Genomic DNA, 19,399 nt, shown 5'->3' with positions numbered 1-19,399 from the left:
ATAACCTGACATAGGTACCTATACTTCGATCCTTTACTAATCCTACCTATCACGAAGCTCATACATGACCCAAAAATGTTCAAACAGAAGATTAAAATACTGTTTAATAAACTACACCCACAATAAATAATTCAAAATGATTTCTATAATGCTTGACTGGATAAAATAATATAAAAAGATACTCAGGCTGCTTCCAACTTCTATCTATACCCAATTCTACTAATATAACCCAAAACTATATTCACCAAAATAACATACTGAATGATTGATTAAACCAAATACGGACTTTTAAAATAACCTACCCCTAAGTAATATTGAATGAGAATGAATAATATCAACTTTCCTATAACCAATATAAAAATCTACATATAGTTGAGCGCACCAATACGAATCAAAATTCACATACAAAATAATCAAGTGAATAGGTTAAACACTGAGAATTTGAAGAATTTCAACTGCAGAAACTCGTCAAGTGGAAATTAAAAAATATAATTTATAGGCAGACTAGTAAATCATAACTACTTTTTACTCTGTGAGATTTTTCCAAAGTAAGGGTAGGAATCAATAATATTGACTAAATAAAACTACTTGTTTGATTTCCTGAAAATACACTTCTGTCCTTTGACGATTTTCTGAAATCTATTCAATTTATGAATCAGATTGAAAAAAAATCAATGTGTAATTTGATAATAATTTACTAGATTATAGAGCATAAGATTACAAGATTATTGGTATATCTATTATTAAACGAAAATCCAAATTAAATGCTGTAATTCACCCTGAAAACTTCTGCAACTGAAAATATTGACAACAGGGCAAACAGCTAGATGGAAATTCGATGAGCGCTATTATTCAAAAATTATTTGTCAGCCCGGGATACTAGATTCGATTCCGGGCAGACAAATAATTTTTGAATAGTAGCGCTGATCAAATTTCCATCTAGCTGTTTACCCTGTTGTCAATATTTGCAGCTGCAGAAGTCTTCGGGGTGATTTACAGCATTTAATTTGGATTTTCGTTCAATAATAAATCGCAGTAAGAGTATTATTGTTAGCATTGCAGGCAGCGTTTTATTCCATTCCTTTGCCCATTTGAAGCAATGGGTATTCGCATTGAATACTACTGGTCAAATACAAACTAGAACATAAAATGAAACAAACTCATGAAAAATACATATTGATGGCATCACAAGCCATCTTAATTTATCAATAATTTGATTGAGGTAATTGATGTTGCAGCGTACTTGAACCGAGGCGACTACAACGTGTTCACGATCGACTGGGAGCCACTGACGTTCTTCCCGTGCTACCTGTCGGCGTTGAGCAACACGCGTCTAGTCGCGCAGTGCGCGGCGCAGTTCTACTCGCATTTGACACATATGGGCGCACGCGCCGATCACACGCACTGCGTCGGACATTCGTTGGGCGCGCACGTTTGCGGCATGATCAGCAACCATCTCACCACCAAGATGTACAAGATTATCGGTGGGTGCTCAAACTTATTTCAAGTTTAAATGAAAAAGACTAAGAATTTTCGAAAAACCACAGATTTATTGATACGGTACCTACTTAGAAAGACCGGCTTCGGTTATTACACCATTGTCAATCTCTGAGAAACTTTATAAGTTTAAATCAGGGATTGATGACTATGAATTGATCATAGAGTTTATCAGAGATTGACAACGGTGTAATAACTGAAACCGCTCTTTCTAACTATCAATAAATCTGTGTTTTTTTGACAATTTCTTAGTCTCTTTCATTTAATAAGAATAATTATCACAATATCTACTTCTCAACTACACAAAAAGTATTTCAAGTTTATTTATTTATATTTTCAATGATATGTCAAATTATAAAGAGTTCGTAATATGTCTTAAATATTATAAATTGGCAATAAAATGAAATTTAAAAAAATTGAAGTGCTATATAGTGAGGTCCACGTTATAATGGCAGTGGAGAAAGATAGGAGAACAACGTTGCCGATCCTCTGTCCTGTCAATGTCTTCTATGGAGGGCAACTAATACTGGTTTATTGATGTAATATTAACTGTTCATTCTCGTTTAAAATAATCAATTAAAATTAATGAAGTGAGAAATTATATCTTTCAATAATTTCATGATTAATTTTTGTGATGAAGATAAAATATTTTGTTAATTAATTATATTTATACATTGTTAAAAAACGTCTGTCAACAGAGCAAAGTGAGAGAGAGATTTGTTGAATGATAAAAAATGCTTAGCAATACAATTGCTAATCAAATACTGCCATTATAACGTGAACCTCACTTTAGGTTAACAATCAGTTATTCAGCTTTAGTGAGGTCCACGTTATATAATGTCAGCAGTGGAAAAGATAGAACAACAGCGTTGCCGATTCTCTGTCTAATAGCTAATTCCAGTATATCTGTAATATTAACTGTTCTCTTCTTTGTTAAAAATAATTATATTTCATTCGTTGAAAGAATGTTTTTCAATATGTTTTAATAATAAATTTACATGATTGAGATTGGATATTTTGTTGATTAATTATATATTAAAATTGATAGAAATCGATATGGCAGCTTAGCGGAGCTAAAAAAGGATAGCGCTATCTGCTTTGCCAAATGATAGACAAGGGTAGCAACACCAATGTTAATCAAATGCTGTCATTATAATGTGGACCTCACTATAGAATCAAGAATTCCTGTATATGTATTTATGAGAGTGAAATATATTTGAATTTGAAGAATTAAGAAACTTATTATTGTGAAGTCCACGCTAATTAGAGGCAGTGGAGAGAGATGGGAAAAGAGAGTTGGCGATTCTCTGCCTTATCACTGCTTTCTGATACCGGTATATCTTTTAGGCTACTTGCCTAAACTTGCGATTATATCAACGGTTGATTCATGTTTATAATGACCAATTACATCTTATCCGTTGAGAATCTATATTTTTTGATGATATTAAAAAATTTATCTTCATAAATGAGATTGAATATTTTTTTTGATAAATTATATTTTTATATTGTTGAAAATATTTTTTTTGATAAATTATATTTCTATATTGTTGAAAAAGGATAAACTGGCAAAGTTGCGGAGCTAGAAAACTGTAGCGTCATCTGCTCTGGCAAATGATGGACAAGGATAGCAACACCAATGTTAATCAAATACTGTAATAATAACGTAGACATCACACTATGGTATACTGTATAATCTACTTGTTTAATTTAGAACTGTTGTAGAGTAGACTACTGAGTACCTACTCAAAGAACATTTTATTAATTTATTAATAGTAAATACACTAAAAGAAACTGATGAGTTACGAAAGAAATCAATAAACTATACAGTATAGACCTACACTGGAGTGATGAAATTATTTCACAAAATAAAACATAAGTAATTTTATATAGAAGTTTGGATATAGAACTGTATAGGAACTTTCAGAACTTAACTTTAAAGTTGGTTTCACATTCAAAAATTTTGCTTTTGAACACAACAATTTTCAGGTTTGGACCCGGCACGTCCTCTGGTGCACCGATATGGCAACGATGCGTTCAAGTTGACACGTGACGACGCACACATAGTACAGGTGATTCACACCAATGCAGGCCTATTGGGTGAGACGGCCCAGGTCGGTCACGTGGACTTCTGCGTCAACGGCGGACGTATGCAGCCCAGCTGCACACGCGAAGGACGCCGCATACGTCAGTAGCCTATTCATTACAATAAAATTTAGATATAGCATATAATTAAAAAATTAATTTATTATACAGAGCAAATACAGTAATATGGGAATAGCCTAAATTATTCCTGTTAAAAGGACAATGTGAAAAAAGTTTGGTTTGATTGAGGATCCTATTTGAAAAATAAATACTTTTCTGTGGCTTCAAAATGTTGGTCGCGCATCTTGAATTCACCATTATGAATCCAATTTCATTTTTTTAATGGAAAGGTGTTCATGTTATTCAAGATTTAGATAGAGCATTTCAAGTGAGAATGAATAGTGAAAACCGCACATCGCGATATCTCAATAAACTGTTTCACAATAAAAGTTTTTCACTTTCAATGATGCTAATAAATCATACAAAAATGAATTAATTGAGTACATTGAAAATCTAAAATAATCCAAACTGTCAAATTAAAATTTTTTGTATTAGTAAATAATAGTAACATCTACTCATTTATTTAATACTTTGAACAGAAAAGTTTGATCTGTCAGACTTTTACTGTACTCATTTATTTCATTCCTGTATGATCTATTAGCCCTAACTCCGCCCTCCTAGGTAAAAAATAAAGGCAGCAATTTTATTCTATTCTATCTATTAGTATCTCTAAATGTGGATAAATATATTTGAAACGATTTGATATATTGATAAATAGTTTTTAAACTCACTTCGACAACCCACAATCAATACATTGCGACTTTCGCAAGGCAAGACACATTGCATGAAACGTTATTTTGTGAACAAAAATATATCGTTGTTCAGAAGTTGATTTGTCTGTTTTCACCATTCATTTCCTCTTTGAATTTTTATAAAAATCATTTTTATCTCACCTTCCCATTTAAAAAATCCTTGAAATAGAAATCTGTTCCCATATATATGCTACACTCTGTAAATTATACAGTATCTAGAACTGTCATTATGATCAGTCAAAAACGATTGTGATACTCTGAATAGAAGATTATTGCTTGATAAAATACCCATTTTTTTCAATCAAATCTATTTGCTCTTATGATGAATTTATCCTCAAAAATTTACTGATTTACAGTAAAAATATAATCATGATCAGTCAAAAAAAATTGTGATACTTTCAGGGCAGTATAGAATACTGGACTTAGTTCTTCCCTCCACTATTCTTCTCAGAGTAAAATGAATCTTACAGAAACACATATTAAATCACTTCTTAATTGAATTATATCATATTTATTTTCTCCACAAATTATACAATATTATTCAAGGTGAATCATTATATAGGTACTGTGATATTACTTCAAAGCTGCTCACATTTTTTCTGAAATTCAATTCTATTTGAATTTGAGACTATACCTAAATTATTGGGAAAAAACATTGAGATTCGCATCAAGTGATAATAGTCATATTGACATTCCATTCAGCAGATTATCCAAGTCGAAGAATATGGTTATAGTTATGTGGTTGTTGGCATAATGTTATTTAATAGACTGCAGCATCAAGCTTGGGTGGAAGCTCCGTTCCACTTGTTTAGAAAAAATTACGTTCTTGTGGTTGGTCAAAAATCATTTTTATTCTATTGACGAGTATTTTTAACTTGAAATGAATGACTTGTAGCTTCAAATAATGTTGAAACCAATAATAATTCTAATCACCAGTAGCTTTCAAGCTTATGAACTGTATTATTACAATATTCTATTGTAATAAACTATTGACTTGTTAATATTTGGAACTATGATGAAAACAGTAAAGCTGCGTTTACACCAAAGTAGTTAACAAAATGTTGATAACTTAATCTTTGTAGATTCTATTAGATTGAACATATCACACATATGATGAACATATGTTTTGTCAAGCTCCGTTATATCTAATAGAATCTACAAAGATTAAGTTATTAACATTTTGTTAATAACTTTGGTGTAAACGCAGCTTAACTGTTTAATAATAATATACGACTTCATTTTAAATATAACAACTTGTAAATTTGACGTTGCTAATAGCATTTATGTTTCATGGCAATAAAATTATATTTATTTGTTTATTGATTGAGGAAAATATCAATTTTGAGCAAAAAATCTAATTTCTCCTTATTTATAATGAATGTGCATTCTAACGTACTACAACAAATTCTATGTCAACTCTGAGAGCTTCTTAACAGAAAATCACTCTGCTAACTGTGAGTAGTGTTACCTACTCATATTCATAATCGTTTCATCAACCACACATTACAATATTGGAAAGATAAACAGGCACAAAAACTATATAAGCTTACAGCCCAAAACTTATCTTCCTAAATTTAGTTCATTAGAATTGTTCACAGTAGGATAGACTACAGTAACGATATTACCCAATTTTATAATATAGCTACTGTAGGATAGACTAATGTTCATCACATTGACAATATTTTCATAGGATAGATGGAAGTGCACTAAATGCTAAAGTAATCATACGGAATAATATGATTATTATCATAATAATATGATCAAACAATAATTCAAAGGAAGATTTATGTAAAATCTTCTGAAATTCAACACAAGATTATCTCACCAGTCGAAGAATTTACATTCCATTCTTAATCAATCATAATGAAAGTCAAAATTGTGATTTCTCTAAATTGAAAATATTTCCTAAAATGTTTTATGAAATTTTATTCTTTAAGTTTTATCAACAATCTTCATCAAATCTATCTGTAATCCTCTCTATTTTTTATTTCTCTTTTATGAAACAGGTCAAGCACGTTGCAGTCACTTCATGAGCGCTTGTTTCTTCGCGGCAACAGTCAGCAACCGAGGCAAGCGTTTTGTCGGCGTTCCGTGCACTTCCTCCTGTAGACCCCTTTTGCCCTTCGGATATGCCAAGACTGTGTCTATGGGCGAACACACACCTGATGAGTAAGTAAACAAGTTATCAGATTTATCATTTATTACAATTTTTAAGTGCATTTTTTACATTCGTTCAATCATTTAGAATCACACAACTTCTAGAAAGGTACTTCAGGCTTCAAGGTTGAGTGGTGGAGAGGACTTGAAAGTCCTAACTCCGCCGAATAAAGAATTTTCTTAATTTTATTACATTTCAGGTCAAATCCCAAAACGGTTCCTATTCTAACACATACAACAGTCCAATTTTAGCTCGGGTAGGCTGGGGATGATAATAAAAAGAATGATACAGTTGCTGGTGAGATGTTGTGATATCTATCCATAATGACGATAACACTGGGATTTTGTCAAAAAATATCACTTATTTATTGTAAAATAAATAATCATATTTTTTGTTCACGGATTAGCCATACAAATACAGTGTTACAGTTAAATAGAGATTCATGCACAATATAATTATTTTATAGTTCGAACATTAACATCCAATAGAAATGAAATACTAAATTGAAATGTCAGTTCATGAGAGAGCACTATTTCACTCTTTATGTCTCTTATTAATGTCCCCACTATATGTGGATTATAAAACAATCCAGAATAATAGAATAATTTATTGTAAAATAACAAACATGTTTTGATACCAATGGTGTCATCTTCAGTGTGAGGATATAAAACCAATTATCATTATTATTATTTTCATTAAATTAAATTATTATTCCAATTGTAAACCAACTAAATTATTATTTAATTTATCATTTTACAATACAAGTAACGATATTTTTGACGAAATACCAGTGTTTTCACAAGAAGAATGAATTTGAATTTCACAAACTACAATGAGGCATTTCTTCACTTTTATTTTTACAACACATGTTTTCAACCGGTAGGCTATAATAAAATTATTGAAAGTTTTCCAATGAACTCTCATGAAAATCAACAGCCAACGTAGGCTACATTACATTGTAGATTTCAAGAACTTTCCATTATCCTCAGTAGCTGTTTTTGTTCACAATAGACCTTAATAGTTCATTAATCATCAACCTTTAATGTAGGATAATTATTATTACTGAATTCATGTATTCATCATACTTTTTTTCACCTTATTGTCTTTTTATTCAGTATTAATATACTTATTATACAGATGAATAAAATTCACTTCATGCATGTATTTCCAACCCCATTGAATCATTTCCATGCATCATATAAAATATTTACAGCCTCACACCCCACAAAATGTAAAAAATAGTATTTTTGTATGATTTTTTCTCAATTCAAAACTGTTATAAATTCCACTTACTCACATTGAATATTGAAATAAGATTCCACCCTTAATAAAGGCTGACTATTCATTCATTTTACTACAGTATTGTACTGTGTAATATTGAATCTCTTTTTAATTTTTAATGAAAAAACTAATCCAAAATTTAATGCTTCTTCCAGTGCTAGAGGGACATTTTGCTTGAGGATGGCGGATAACAAGCAATGTCCTTTCGACTAATTTCCGGCTGATGGATGAACTTTGATGAATGAACTGACTCTGGAGATGATTAAATTTGTAACCATTGAAATTGAATGAGAAAGTGTGATAATTCGTGAAAATTAGCAATAAATTACAATATAGTGTGCCAAAATTTTGGATATTTATGTTTTTTAAATTCATAATTTGTTCAAGATCATGTGTCGGTTGCACAGAAACCTGTCTAATTTTAAACTGTGTTTAATTTCAAGAGTAGCCTACCAATCAGAGAAGCCTTCTTTTCAAAATAGCCTTCTTTGATTGTTTCTCGTAGATTTAATCATGATTAAAAATTAACAGGTTTTTGTGCAACTGAGCTCAGTACATTAAAAAAACATTCTTGTTTATATGCTCATAATTATTTTGCTAGTACTATCATAGAGAAACAATAGCATTAGCTATTACGATTTTGTTTCTCTATGGTACTATTGACACTATTATCATAGTACAAAGCTGCAGTTTTTGTCACGTCTTCATGAATATTTGCACACATAAATAAATATCGGATAATACCAGTGACTGCACACATTGGATTGAGTGTATATTATGGCACACTGATATTATAACTACTTGATATTATTGTGAAGTACAGTGTATTTCCTTTAATACTGATTAAGATTGACTTGACTCTCTTAGTAATATCATAGATAAACAATAGCGTAATTGTGATATTGTTTCTCTATAGTAATATTTTTCGATCTTGATGATTATGATTTTAATGTGGATCAATAGAGTTCCATTGATCAGTTGAATTTCTACAGTAGAAAAAAACTGGAATCAATCAAGATCCAAAATGGTCAGTTTGTTTTTCTGAGATATTTTTATCACATCTTGTACATTGTAATATTGTTATATCATTTATTGTTTAGAAAAGCTCATTATATGAAAATTCTACAAATTTGAATAGATATTCATTTTACCTGTCCTTGCCAATTTATGGAAGTTAAGGTGAGAGATTATTGAGAATTGGGCATTGCAACAATTTATTTACAAAGTAGTATCAGATTCTCTCAATATTAAGTGAAAAAGTTACAATTATTCTCTGAAGTCTGAATGGAAAGTATTCTTGAATGAACCAAAAAATAAGGAAATATACAAATGAACTAATTCACTAAATTATTAACATAGCCTAACATTTATTACGAGACTAAAGCAAGTTGATAATATTATCTGGAATAACTTTTCATTGATGGATCCAAATATAGGATATGAACTGGACTGACTCTGAAGCAAATATATATGTCACTGTGTTGCATATTCATAGGCGCCGACTTGTCAAAATTATTGGGGGGGCCCTAACCGGGTGGTCCGCCAACCCCCCCCCCCAACAAATTTTTTTTAAATTTATAAGGCCTAGAAATGCTTTATTTAACTACTGGTATAAAATATTTTTCAAAAAGTCAAATTTATGGAAGAAAAAAGCTTACTTCTTTCTATTTATTAAAAATACAGAGAGTATGAAGAATAAATTACTGTATTTAACCCAATATGTATATATACATATTGATTGGTTGGCCAATGTCCCTAAATCATGGACCAATTTTGAATTTATAAGACCTAAAACGCTGTATTTAATTATGCAGTATAAAGAATATAGGCAGAAACAAATCACATTTTACTCTTTCACACTAAAATAAAATAAAAATGAGCAAAATTAATGAACTAAAAATAGCATAAAGAATATCTAATATTACTCGAAAAGCCAAATTTTCAGAAGATAAAAAGCCTAGGTCTACTTACTTAAAATACAGAGAGTATGAAGAATAAAATAATTACTGTATTTAATTCAGTTTAACTTACATACATATCCATTGATTGGCCAATGTCCTTCTCCTTATACCATTGAAAAAGTATGCCTTCTGAGTTCATTGCTGCTTATAAACTCGTTCATCACCGTGCTCAAGTGAACTTCGTCCAGGACATCACGGTGGGCGTGAAGGACTGCTAAATTGTTCAGCCGTTTCTGTCCCATTGTTGATCTCAGATACGTCTTCAGTCGACGGAGTGCACTAAAAGAGCGTTCTGCCGTTGCCGACGAAATTGGCACTACTTGAAGAAGCTTGATCACTTTAACCACTTCTGACAGCATTTTTTTAATGGCTGGCTCTTGTGAAAGATATTTCCTTACATCACGCATTGATTTCATTTTTAAATTATTTTGCCTATTAATATCGGCTAACATGTTTAGATGTATTTGCAACCTTTCAACATCCAGGTCATTTTTAAAAAAATCTTTCGACTGTTCGAAACTTGAACCTTCTTCGTTCGCCACTAACACACTCAAAAACTCTTTTTCGACCGCAACGAGCCGCGACAAGCCCGTGGACTCAAAGCGTTCTTTGATGCAAGATCGCACCGTTTCACACACCTCGATGTAGAGAGCTTTGAAGTAGTCCTTTGGGGTGTTGAAGTTATGTGGTGAGCTGGCTCCGTCGTTTTCATATCTATTTGGAACGCGCCGTTTCCTTGGAATCACAGGCTCTTCTACTTGTGAAAATTTGTTTTTTAAGCACGACTTCCAAAACTCCTCAAAGCCATCTCGCTTATCATCTAAAATGCTAATCAATCCTTTAAACATGCCTTCCACTTCAGTTACACTTAGATGAGGGCTCTGAATGTTTTCGTTAACTTCTTCTACTACGTTCATTACATGGCAATATAAATTCAAAAATAAATAAGTCCTGAACAGTATCATAGATTCAAGAAAACCCGCACATTTATAACCTGCTTCAGTTTTGTCTGTTGAGGAAAATATCTCAAAAAACTGTAGGAGATCTTCATAGTTTTTCAAAATCCTCTGTATACTTGAAGCTCGCATTGTCCATCGGGTCGGGCAAAGTGGTCGAAGATTGGCTTGATTATTTTCACTTTCGAGGCGTATGTTTCTAAATAAATTGATTCTTTTGTTAGATTCCTTAACTGTATTTATTAGATCTTTGGCTAAGGCCATAACATCCCTCATGCATGGGAGGCAAGAAAGGCTGTCCTGCACTGCTAAGTTCAAACTATGGGCTGTACAGTGCACGTAGTGTGCCTGGGGCTGAATATCCAAAAGTAACTTTTGCAGGCCTTTAAATCTTCCTCTCATGTTTGCCGCTCCATCATAGCACTGTCCTCTCAATTTTTCAATAGGTAAATTAAGCCGCGCAAAAATGTCCTTAACAATTTTGAAAAGAGTTTGTGCTTCGGTATTAGGAGTCTCATATAAACCAATAAAGTCTTCATTGATTATTAATCGTCACTTACAGTTCGAACACAAAATGACACTTGCTCATGAATCGATATATCACTTGTTTCGTCCACAATAATTGAAAAGTGTTCACTATTCTTGATTTTATCTAGCACTGAGCGCACAACAGATTTGCCCAATATATCAATTATCTCATTTTGAACGTCATGTGAGATCCATTTATACCCAGAACGCCCCAACCAGTCTTTTAACTCAGGAACGTCTTTTTTCCTAAGTTCTAGCAATTGCAAAAAATTTGAGTTAATATCTTCATGTCCTCTTATGGCCAAACCTTGCCGGCAAAGGTACTTAACTGTTGTAAAAATAATTTCAAGAGCCAAACGGGCTTTCTTCATGTCACTGTTCAATTGATCATTTAATTGAGCGGCTACACTTGGTTTTGCTAAAGATGAAAGTTTTAAAACTCCTTCCTTATGCACAGACGTATTTTCATGAGTACGAAATTTGTCCAATCCCTTTTTCCAGTTAGAAAAACCAACAGTAGTAAACGCATCTTCTTTCTTGGTAGTCAATTGGAGAAGGCCCTTGGCCTCTGCCTCTTTGCAGGTCTGACAAAAAACTTTATCCATTGTTGCGTCATATTGTAACCATTTATATTTAGTCACCCAAGACTTCTGGAACGATCTTCCTCCAATAGGCTTGTCATTAGGTTTTGTATTTTGCTGTGAAAAGCTCACGCCTGATGTTGAAGCAGTTGTTTCGACATTTGCCGGGGTTGCAGTGTCAATGCGAGGCTTCTTAGTGATGAATTTATCCATTATAGGCTACAAAAAAAATCACTAATGCAGAAGCCGACAAAATAAACACTTACTCTAAAAACACTACATACTGTGCACAATTCTAACAATTGCAGCCCTAACAACACGTCAACACATGAAATTAGGTTATACGCGAACGCGACCGTGTCATAACTCACTTGACAAGCAAGAAGCAACTAGCCAACTATCACAACTACACAACACAAGACAGACTAGAATGCAGTGTGTCCAGCCCGGGAAAAATTAAGTACTAATATCTATGACTCCCCTTACCCTCATGCTTCAACACTCATCTCTTTGGCTAAACTTACTCAGTTTTACATCGTATTAAGTTCGTAAAAGCACAACACAGTATGACATTGTGTTGAGAGTAATTGGTTTAGTACTGTTTAAAGAGTTTATAGTAGCGTATCACGCGATGCTTTAAACTTACAAGCAAAATGTAATTATCCTTCTCAACAAATTATTGGGGGGGCTCCGCCCCCTCAACTAAATTTTTGGGGGGGCTCGAGCCCCTTGGGCCCCATGGAGTCGGCGCCTATGTGCATATTCACACTTTTCCATTATTAATTTGAAAAACTTGAGATTTAAAACACTTATGAAGTGGAAAATATACCTATCATCAGCAGTAACGATCGTTCCGACCTGGTGTAGGTCATCAGACTCTCTGAGAAACTCATTGCTAATTGTAAGTGCATTTTCACCCCATGAGTGTTTCAAAATTCAAGTTTTTTAAAATTAATAGTGGAAAAGAGTATGCATATGTAACACAGTAACATAATATATATTCGTTTTAGAGTCAGTTGAGCTTGAAATATTAACAGTGAATGTATAGATTTAACCGTTCAAACACTTTGGCTAGTAATATAATATTCCCAGGATTGAAGTAGCAGTGCCCAATCAATTTTTCCGCGATAGATGCATTTAAATCTTCAGTTAGTTTTGTTTGAAAAATTGTGAAAGTTTGAATATTGCTCAATGCAAATTGCAGTACAAACAAGTAATTTTTTGAAAAATGTTGTATATTATTTTCTTAGAGTGTAAGTGTGTTAATTTCAACCAAGTTTTTCGGATGCAGTCTCCACTGATTCAAAAAATAGTCATGATCCAAATTATAAATAACTTTATATTATTTTCTCAGCATAATTAGTCTATTCTTGAATTTTGAGTGATAACATTCAAGGTAACAATTAAGAACATCAGAATATTAAATATCTTTGAGGACAATGAGTGATAAAGCCTGCAGTTGAATGAATCTTCAATTATTTTTATTTATTAGTCAACTCTCAGTTAATTGCATAATTTGTTTCGATAATTGCTATGATTTTGATAACTAACATTCATAGAAATCTAGAATGAGTGCTATATCTATTTTTTTCAAATTTATATAAAATATACCTATCAAATAATATTTAATCAATGAAAGCAGCGAATATATTATAGTCTCTTCTTTTGAAACTTCTTCACCAAAATTGAAAGCTTGTTTACACTTGAAATTTTCAAATATGCTAATATGCTTGAATTCTGTTAAATAGCAGATAGCCCAGCTTTCATTTTCTCTCATTCACTCTTTGAAGTTCTAAACAAGCAATAATTCGTAATTGTTTGTAAGTGCTAATGAATGACTACTGAGAGAAAAAAAACTCTCCTAGTATAGCCTACCTCCAATATTAAATGACAGAGATAGGAGTGTCTCACACATAACCATTACATTCATATACATATTGTTTCATATACTTCCATATACACATTGTTTTATTTGTAAAGTATATAAATATGTAGGTTTTAGTAGGCCTATATTAGTGTACTATAAGTATATACATACCGTGATAACTATATATGCTCTTGTACTATCTATTTGTATAAGTATATAACATGACTTAATAGTAATATTTATGCTCTTTCACTATTTATTTATATAAGTATATACATACCGTGATAATTATATATATTTCTGTACTATTTATTTGTATACATATAGTTTTATGGAGCCTGACCTCTCCTATGAGTCCCGTTGTGCCCCGCCCTCTCTGAAGCGCGCATTTGCGTGCGGGGGCATGCCCCAGGGGGCTTGTGAGGCTCCGGGGGGCAAATGAGAGGTCATATGGGAGACGGATTGACAGTTGGGTGACAGTAGTTGAATACAGTAACAGGTGTCACGGAGCACAGTTAACAGTAGCAGCAGTGATTTAATTAGCTACCATGACTTCGGCTCTGCTCATCTCTATCGTCAGCTCTCTCATATCAACAGTTATCTCTGGTAATTTATAATTTATTCATACATTTCATAGATACGATACTATTTTTATCTCATTGTGATACTTCAATTATAACTCTTTCATAACACTTTCAATCTTCCCTTGATAGAACCAAATTACTAACACTATATTAAGCTGCGTTTAAACCAAAGTTATTAACAAAATGTTTATTTTCCGTCCATATAGATTCTATTAGATTGAACATAACTTATCATATACATGATGAACATATGTGTTTGTCAATTTTCGTTCAATCTAATAGAATCTATAAGGATTAAGTTATTAACAAAATGTTAATAACTTTGGTGTAAACGCGGCTTTACAGTATTGCTAGACAACACTGAACTCACAAGGAGGTTAAAGAGAGCAATAAAGCCCTTTTTGTTGATGTAGTGCTAGTGAAGTGAAAAAAGAATATTAAATAAAAGTGTAGTCAAAGAGTTTAAAGTAGGTAGTGAAATTATAGATTGGAACTGTAGGCTTTACTGGAAGACTTCAGCAATAAAAATTAATATTTTAGGATAAGAAATAAGAGAACAAAATTATTGGCCAAAATTATTACCCAGGGTAATATAGTTACTGTAGTTAGTCCTAGTGACTAGTTTTATAGAAATTATATAAAAAACTATTACTGTATTATTTGTATGTTTCTCGTATTGATTATGTCATCTGAATCATTTCTACTGACAAGATCAACATAATCACTAGTCACAGAAATTGATAACTAGGCTATTTTCTATTTTCTAGGCTAATTTATATTCCTATCAAGTCCAGGTATAACGGTTATACATAGACTTGATAGGAATAGAAATACTACAAAAATGGATTTGATAGAAATAGAAAAATATTACAGGAATTGACAAGTTGAATATGGTTTGTCATAATGAAAAAAAAAACACTTCAAATTCTTACATCCATTCATTCATGGATCTTCTCTAATTTATGACTGAGGTTGTGACAATTTGTCATCGTTGTAAAAATTTTTTGTTACAGTGAGAAGTAGAATAATAAAAATACGGTACTTTAAATTCTTAGATCCACACATTTATGGATCTTCTCTAATTTATGACTAAGGTTGTGACAATTTCTATTCGTTTTTACTTTCCTAGCCTTATTACCATAGGTAGGGAAAGTATTGCTTTCCAAAAAAAATTAAGGTACCCCAATTTCTAAATTTCTATACGTTTCAAGGTCCCCTGAGTCCAAAAAAGTGGTTTTTGGGTATTGGTGTGTGTGTGGTGTGTGTGTGTGTGGTGTGTGTGTGTGTGTGTGTGTGTGTGTGTGTGTGTGTGTGTGTGTGTGTGTGTGTGGTGTGTGTGTGTGTGTGTATGAGTGTATGTGCGTCTGTGTACATGATATCTCATCTCCCAATTAACGGAATGACTTGAAATTTGGAACTTAAGGTCCTTCCCCTATAAGGATCCGACACGAACAATTTCGATCAAATGCAATTCAAGATGGCGGCTGAAATGGCGAAAATGTTGTCAAAAACAGGGTTTTTCGCGATTTTCTCGAAAACGGCTCCAACGATTTTGATTAAATTTACATCTCAGTAATTTAGTCATTGATAGGCTATATCAACTGCCACAAGTCCCATATCTGTAAAAATTTCAGGAGAGTTTGATTTCAGATTCCCAATTATCAGGCTCCAGATACAATTAAAACAAAAAAATTCAAGTGGAAAAGATTGAGCATGAAAATCTCTACAATTAATGTTCAGTAACATTTTCACCTAACATTGAAAATAAGCTCGAAATTCGAGAAAATGTGATTATCCAATTGCAAACTGTTGGCAACTGTTGATTCTATTAAATGATTCACTATGAAGACATACCAGACCTCGTATGTCTCCAGGGTTATTGTCCTGTCACCAGCTGACTCAGATCTTTGTTTATAAGTGGACTTGAGATGCGCGAGAACACTAGCGTCAGGTGATCAATTCTCATAACGGCAAGGAAAGTTGTGTGAGTGCGCCACACCAGATTTTTAATCAAGTCAACACTGATAATTATGTATTAGTATATATTATACTACTAAAATGTACAACACAGGAGATTGGCAGATGAGGGCAACTCATAGAGTACCTAGCCTCATAGAGAGTCATAAAATAAACTGTAGAACATTTTCTTCAGTACGGTACTGTACAGTGTACTGAAAATAATTACAAGACGTATCTAATTACAATTATAAGTATCAGGAATTGTGATTACAGTATTGTTATTATGATCTCTGATGTAAGAGGTTCAGGGAAACACCACATTTTCATTCAACAAGGTTTCAGGTTTATTCGTATTTTGAACACCAAATTTTCAAATAACAATGTTTATTATTATTTTAAACACCAAATTTTCAAATAACAAGGTTTATTATTATTTTAAACACCATATTTTCAAATAATTAGGTTTCAGGTTTGTTAATATTTGTAACTGTTATACAGAACATTGCCTACGTTAAAAGAAGTTCTCTTGCCAATACTAAATGTAATGAGAACTGTATAACACAATTGTTTCAATCCAGTTTAGGGTATAATGGTGAACATTTCTATATACTGACTTACTATAATATATGCTTACTATAAAATATTAGCTACTTAATGAATTAAAAGATATTCTTCATCTGTCGTACCGTTTATGTTAAAATTGATTTGTGATGTGCTTCATAATTCGCGATTATGTCACTTCATAGCTCTGAAGGGAAACCTTACCTTTATGGTGTTTTGGTCGAGTCTCAAACTGTCCATGTTAAGTTAGTGGAGTGTCAATAAATACTGTACGCTTCGTAGGCCTATATTATTCTGACCTCTAGCACAGATAAATAAACAATATTACAACTTCCCCCATCAGAGCCTCAAGCAAGTTCAATGTATAATATTCATTTATTCATTCATTGGATGAAAAATTACAATATCAGAATGAAAAAACAGGCGCTAGCATATTGGCATCGAACTTATCTCAGCAAGACTGGATAAGACATTACTATATCTCGCTGATATTTCATGATTATTTTTTCCAATCCAGATCGACCAAAGTATTATTGTCAATAATTGTCACCAGCACCCATAAATTTTTAAAAACTGACGTTTATCACATCATAATAACAAACGTTTCAATTCGGCAATGTTAATGAGGAGAAAGCTGAGGCTTGTAGCATACTGTATTGTTTCTGAGAATGCTACACTACTCTCGTACGTAAGTATGTAAAGTTGGCTAATATTCAAATCTGTCTCATTCTCGTCACAGAGAAAATAATTTTCCAGTAGACATTCTTCAACAGCGAAACTTTCCTTTTGAAAAGTATTCATTTTCGTCGGATAGGTTTGGGCATTTTTTGTGTATTGGAATATGAGCTCAAGTACACTCAACAATAGACTTTCCATTTTTTGACCGAATTTGACTTATGATGCATGATTTCGGACCGCCTTGACGAGCCGAGAAGAATGAGGTGTAGTAAGATGAAATCTGAGCATTGTGTCAAAAGCTATAAGTGTTTGAAATTTTGATCCTTGAGGTGTCCTTATGCGCGCCTCTCCAGTAGGAAATACTGAAATGAACTGCATCAAACGGGTGATTTTCATAGAAAATAATATCATGAACTTACAGTATGTCATTGTGCGAAATATCAATGTGAGGACAATGTGTAGTTGGTGATGATGGTTGAAGCTGAAAATTAGGTGTTTTTTACAATACAAGAAGCATTGTTATTGAATTGAATCGCTGCCTTTATTAAAAACTCATTAGGATTAGGTTACCTTTTAGGTTATTAGGTGTACCTGGAAATCTATATGAGATAGAGCTCTGTACCTGATCTCAATTTCTAGAGCAAAAAATACGCCCAGAGGGATTTTGAATCATACAACAAAATTGTAACAATCGGAAGATGATCAAAAACTGAAATTCATCAGAATTAATTTTTCCTTTAAATTTTACTCATTTTTGAAAAAAAATCATCACTTAGTACTCATAAGAGATACCGTAGCCTAGAGAGTTCCGAATTTCATTCAGGATTTTGTAATCTTAAAAAAGGTTAGAGTAATTTTTTCTGTGCAATTACTGGATTTGGCAGATAGCTGAATAGCAAAAACTGGAAAATGAACCGAAAATACGACGTTTTTGGGCCACTCTGTATCTAGCACAAGGAAATTTGGTATGAAAAAATTGGTTCTGGACTTCTCTCATGTATCGAAATAATGTATGGAAAAATCAGAACTACAATATAAATTCCAAGCACCAATGTATATAGTTACTGGACTATTATAATAGCAATTAGCAGTCAGTATTCGATTAACATTGGTGTGCTATCCTTGTCAATCATACGCTTTCAATCAGCTGATGCTATGCTAATCATATCTGTACTGTTTACCATGAATTTGTACAGATATAATATATATGTCGGGACCGAGCTTTGCTCTGGAGTGTAAAAGCATAGAAAATTTGTAACGAAAGATTGAATTTATAATTTATATTTATTCATTCATTTTCTCAGTCGTATAGTTATTTTCACAGTTATAAGAGGAGGCACAACAGGCTTATGCCCAAAACTGTCCCTTTTCAAATTTATACTACAGTCTAAATCAAAATCTAGGTTAAGCTACTATGACTCATCAAAATAACAATTCATTCACACTTCAAAAAACAAACACATCATCAATTACAAATAGATATACTATGAATTCGATTTAGAATGATATACTATGTTTGCTACAATATTTGTTAATATACTATGTATCACTAACAGCATCTACAGTTTGTGTAGAATAAATTGAGACTTGGCCTTCCATCCGAAGAAATTACATGGTTCCCAATTCGTGTAAAATTGCAACTTTCTCAAATTTCCAATTCAACGTCAGAATTTGATGTAGAATATCATTCCCGATATCCTAGTAGTGCTAGAAAAGATCCAGGTTTGAAGGATCAAAAGGAAATTTAACTTTTATGATAAAATTGGAAACATCACGAAAATTTGTTTTCCTCCACCTACTGGCTAAAGTACTTACTTTACTCCCTGAAACATAATACTAAAGTGTCACTTTTTCGCCCTCGGTAGTAAAAAACAGAAAACTCCTAGGGAGTAAA

General features: G+C 32.5%; 3 protein-coding genes across 3 annotated transcripts in view; 2 read left to right on the top strand and 1 right to left on the bottom strand.

Moving 5' to 3' along the window:
- LOC111058004 (lipase member H-B) overlaps positions 1–8,960 on the top strand; it is a 54,646-nt gene extending 45,686 nt beyond the window's left edge. Inside the window, exons 6-8 of the mRNA XM_039429378.1 lie at positions 3,484–3,681; positions 6,398–6,560; positions 7,986–8,960. Coding sequence (XP_039285312.1) covers positions 3,484–3,681; positions 6,398–6,560; positions 7,986–8,043 — 419 coding nt within the window. The 3' untranslated portion in view covers positions 8,044–8,960. The remainder of the gene's footprint in view (positions 1–3,483; positions 3,682–6,397; positions 6,561–7,985) is intronic.
- Positions 8,961–9,895: 935 nt separating this feature from the next.
- Positions 9,896–10,708, bottom strand: LOC120351567 (zinc finger MYM-type protein 1-like). Its single transcript, XM_039429377.1, has one exon. It carries the CDS (start codon positions 10,706–10,708, stop codon positions 9,896–9,898), a length of 813 nt encoding a protein of 270 aa, XP_039285311.1.
- A 3,478-nt stretch (positions 10,709–14,186) lies between these two features.
- LOC111058003 (phospholipase A1 VesT1.02) overlaps positions 14,187–19,399 on the top strand; it is a 71,363-nt gene continuing 66,150 nt past the window's right edge. The window contains exon 1 of the mRNA XM_039427690.1: positions 14,187–14,329. Coding sequence (XP_039283624.1) covers positions 14,272–14,329 — 58 coding nt within the window. The 5' untranslated portion in view covers positions 14,187–14,271. The remainder of the gene's footprint in view (positions 14,330–19,399) is intronic.

This window comes from Nilaparvata lugens, chromosome 5 (assembly GCF_014356525.2).
Source record: "Nilaparvata lugens isolate BPH chromosome 5, ASM1435652v1, whole genome shotgun sequence".
Classification (NCBI taxonomy): Eukaryota; Metazoa; Arthropoda; class Insecta; order Hemiptera; family Delphacidae; genus Nilaparvata; species Nilaparvata lugens.
The sequence above is the reverse complement of the archived record's forward strand: the minus strand, read 5'-3'. Positions and strand labels throughout refer to the sequence as shown.

Coding starts and splice junctions, on each gene's coding strand:
- LOC120351567 (XM_039429377.1), bottom strand. CDS start 10,708: ATGAACGTAGTAGAAGAAGTTAACGAAAACATTCAGAGCCCTCATCTA.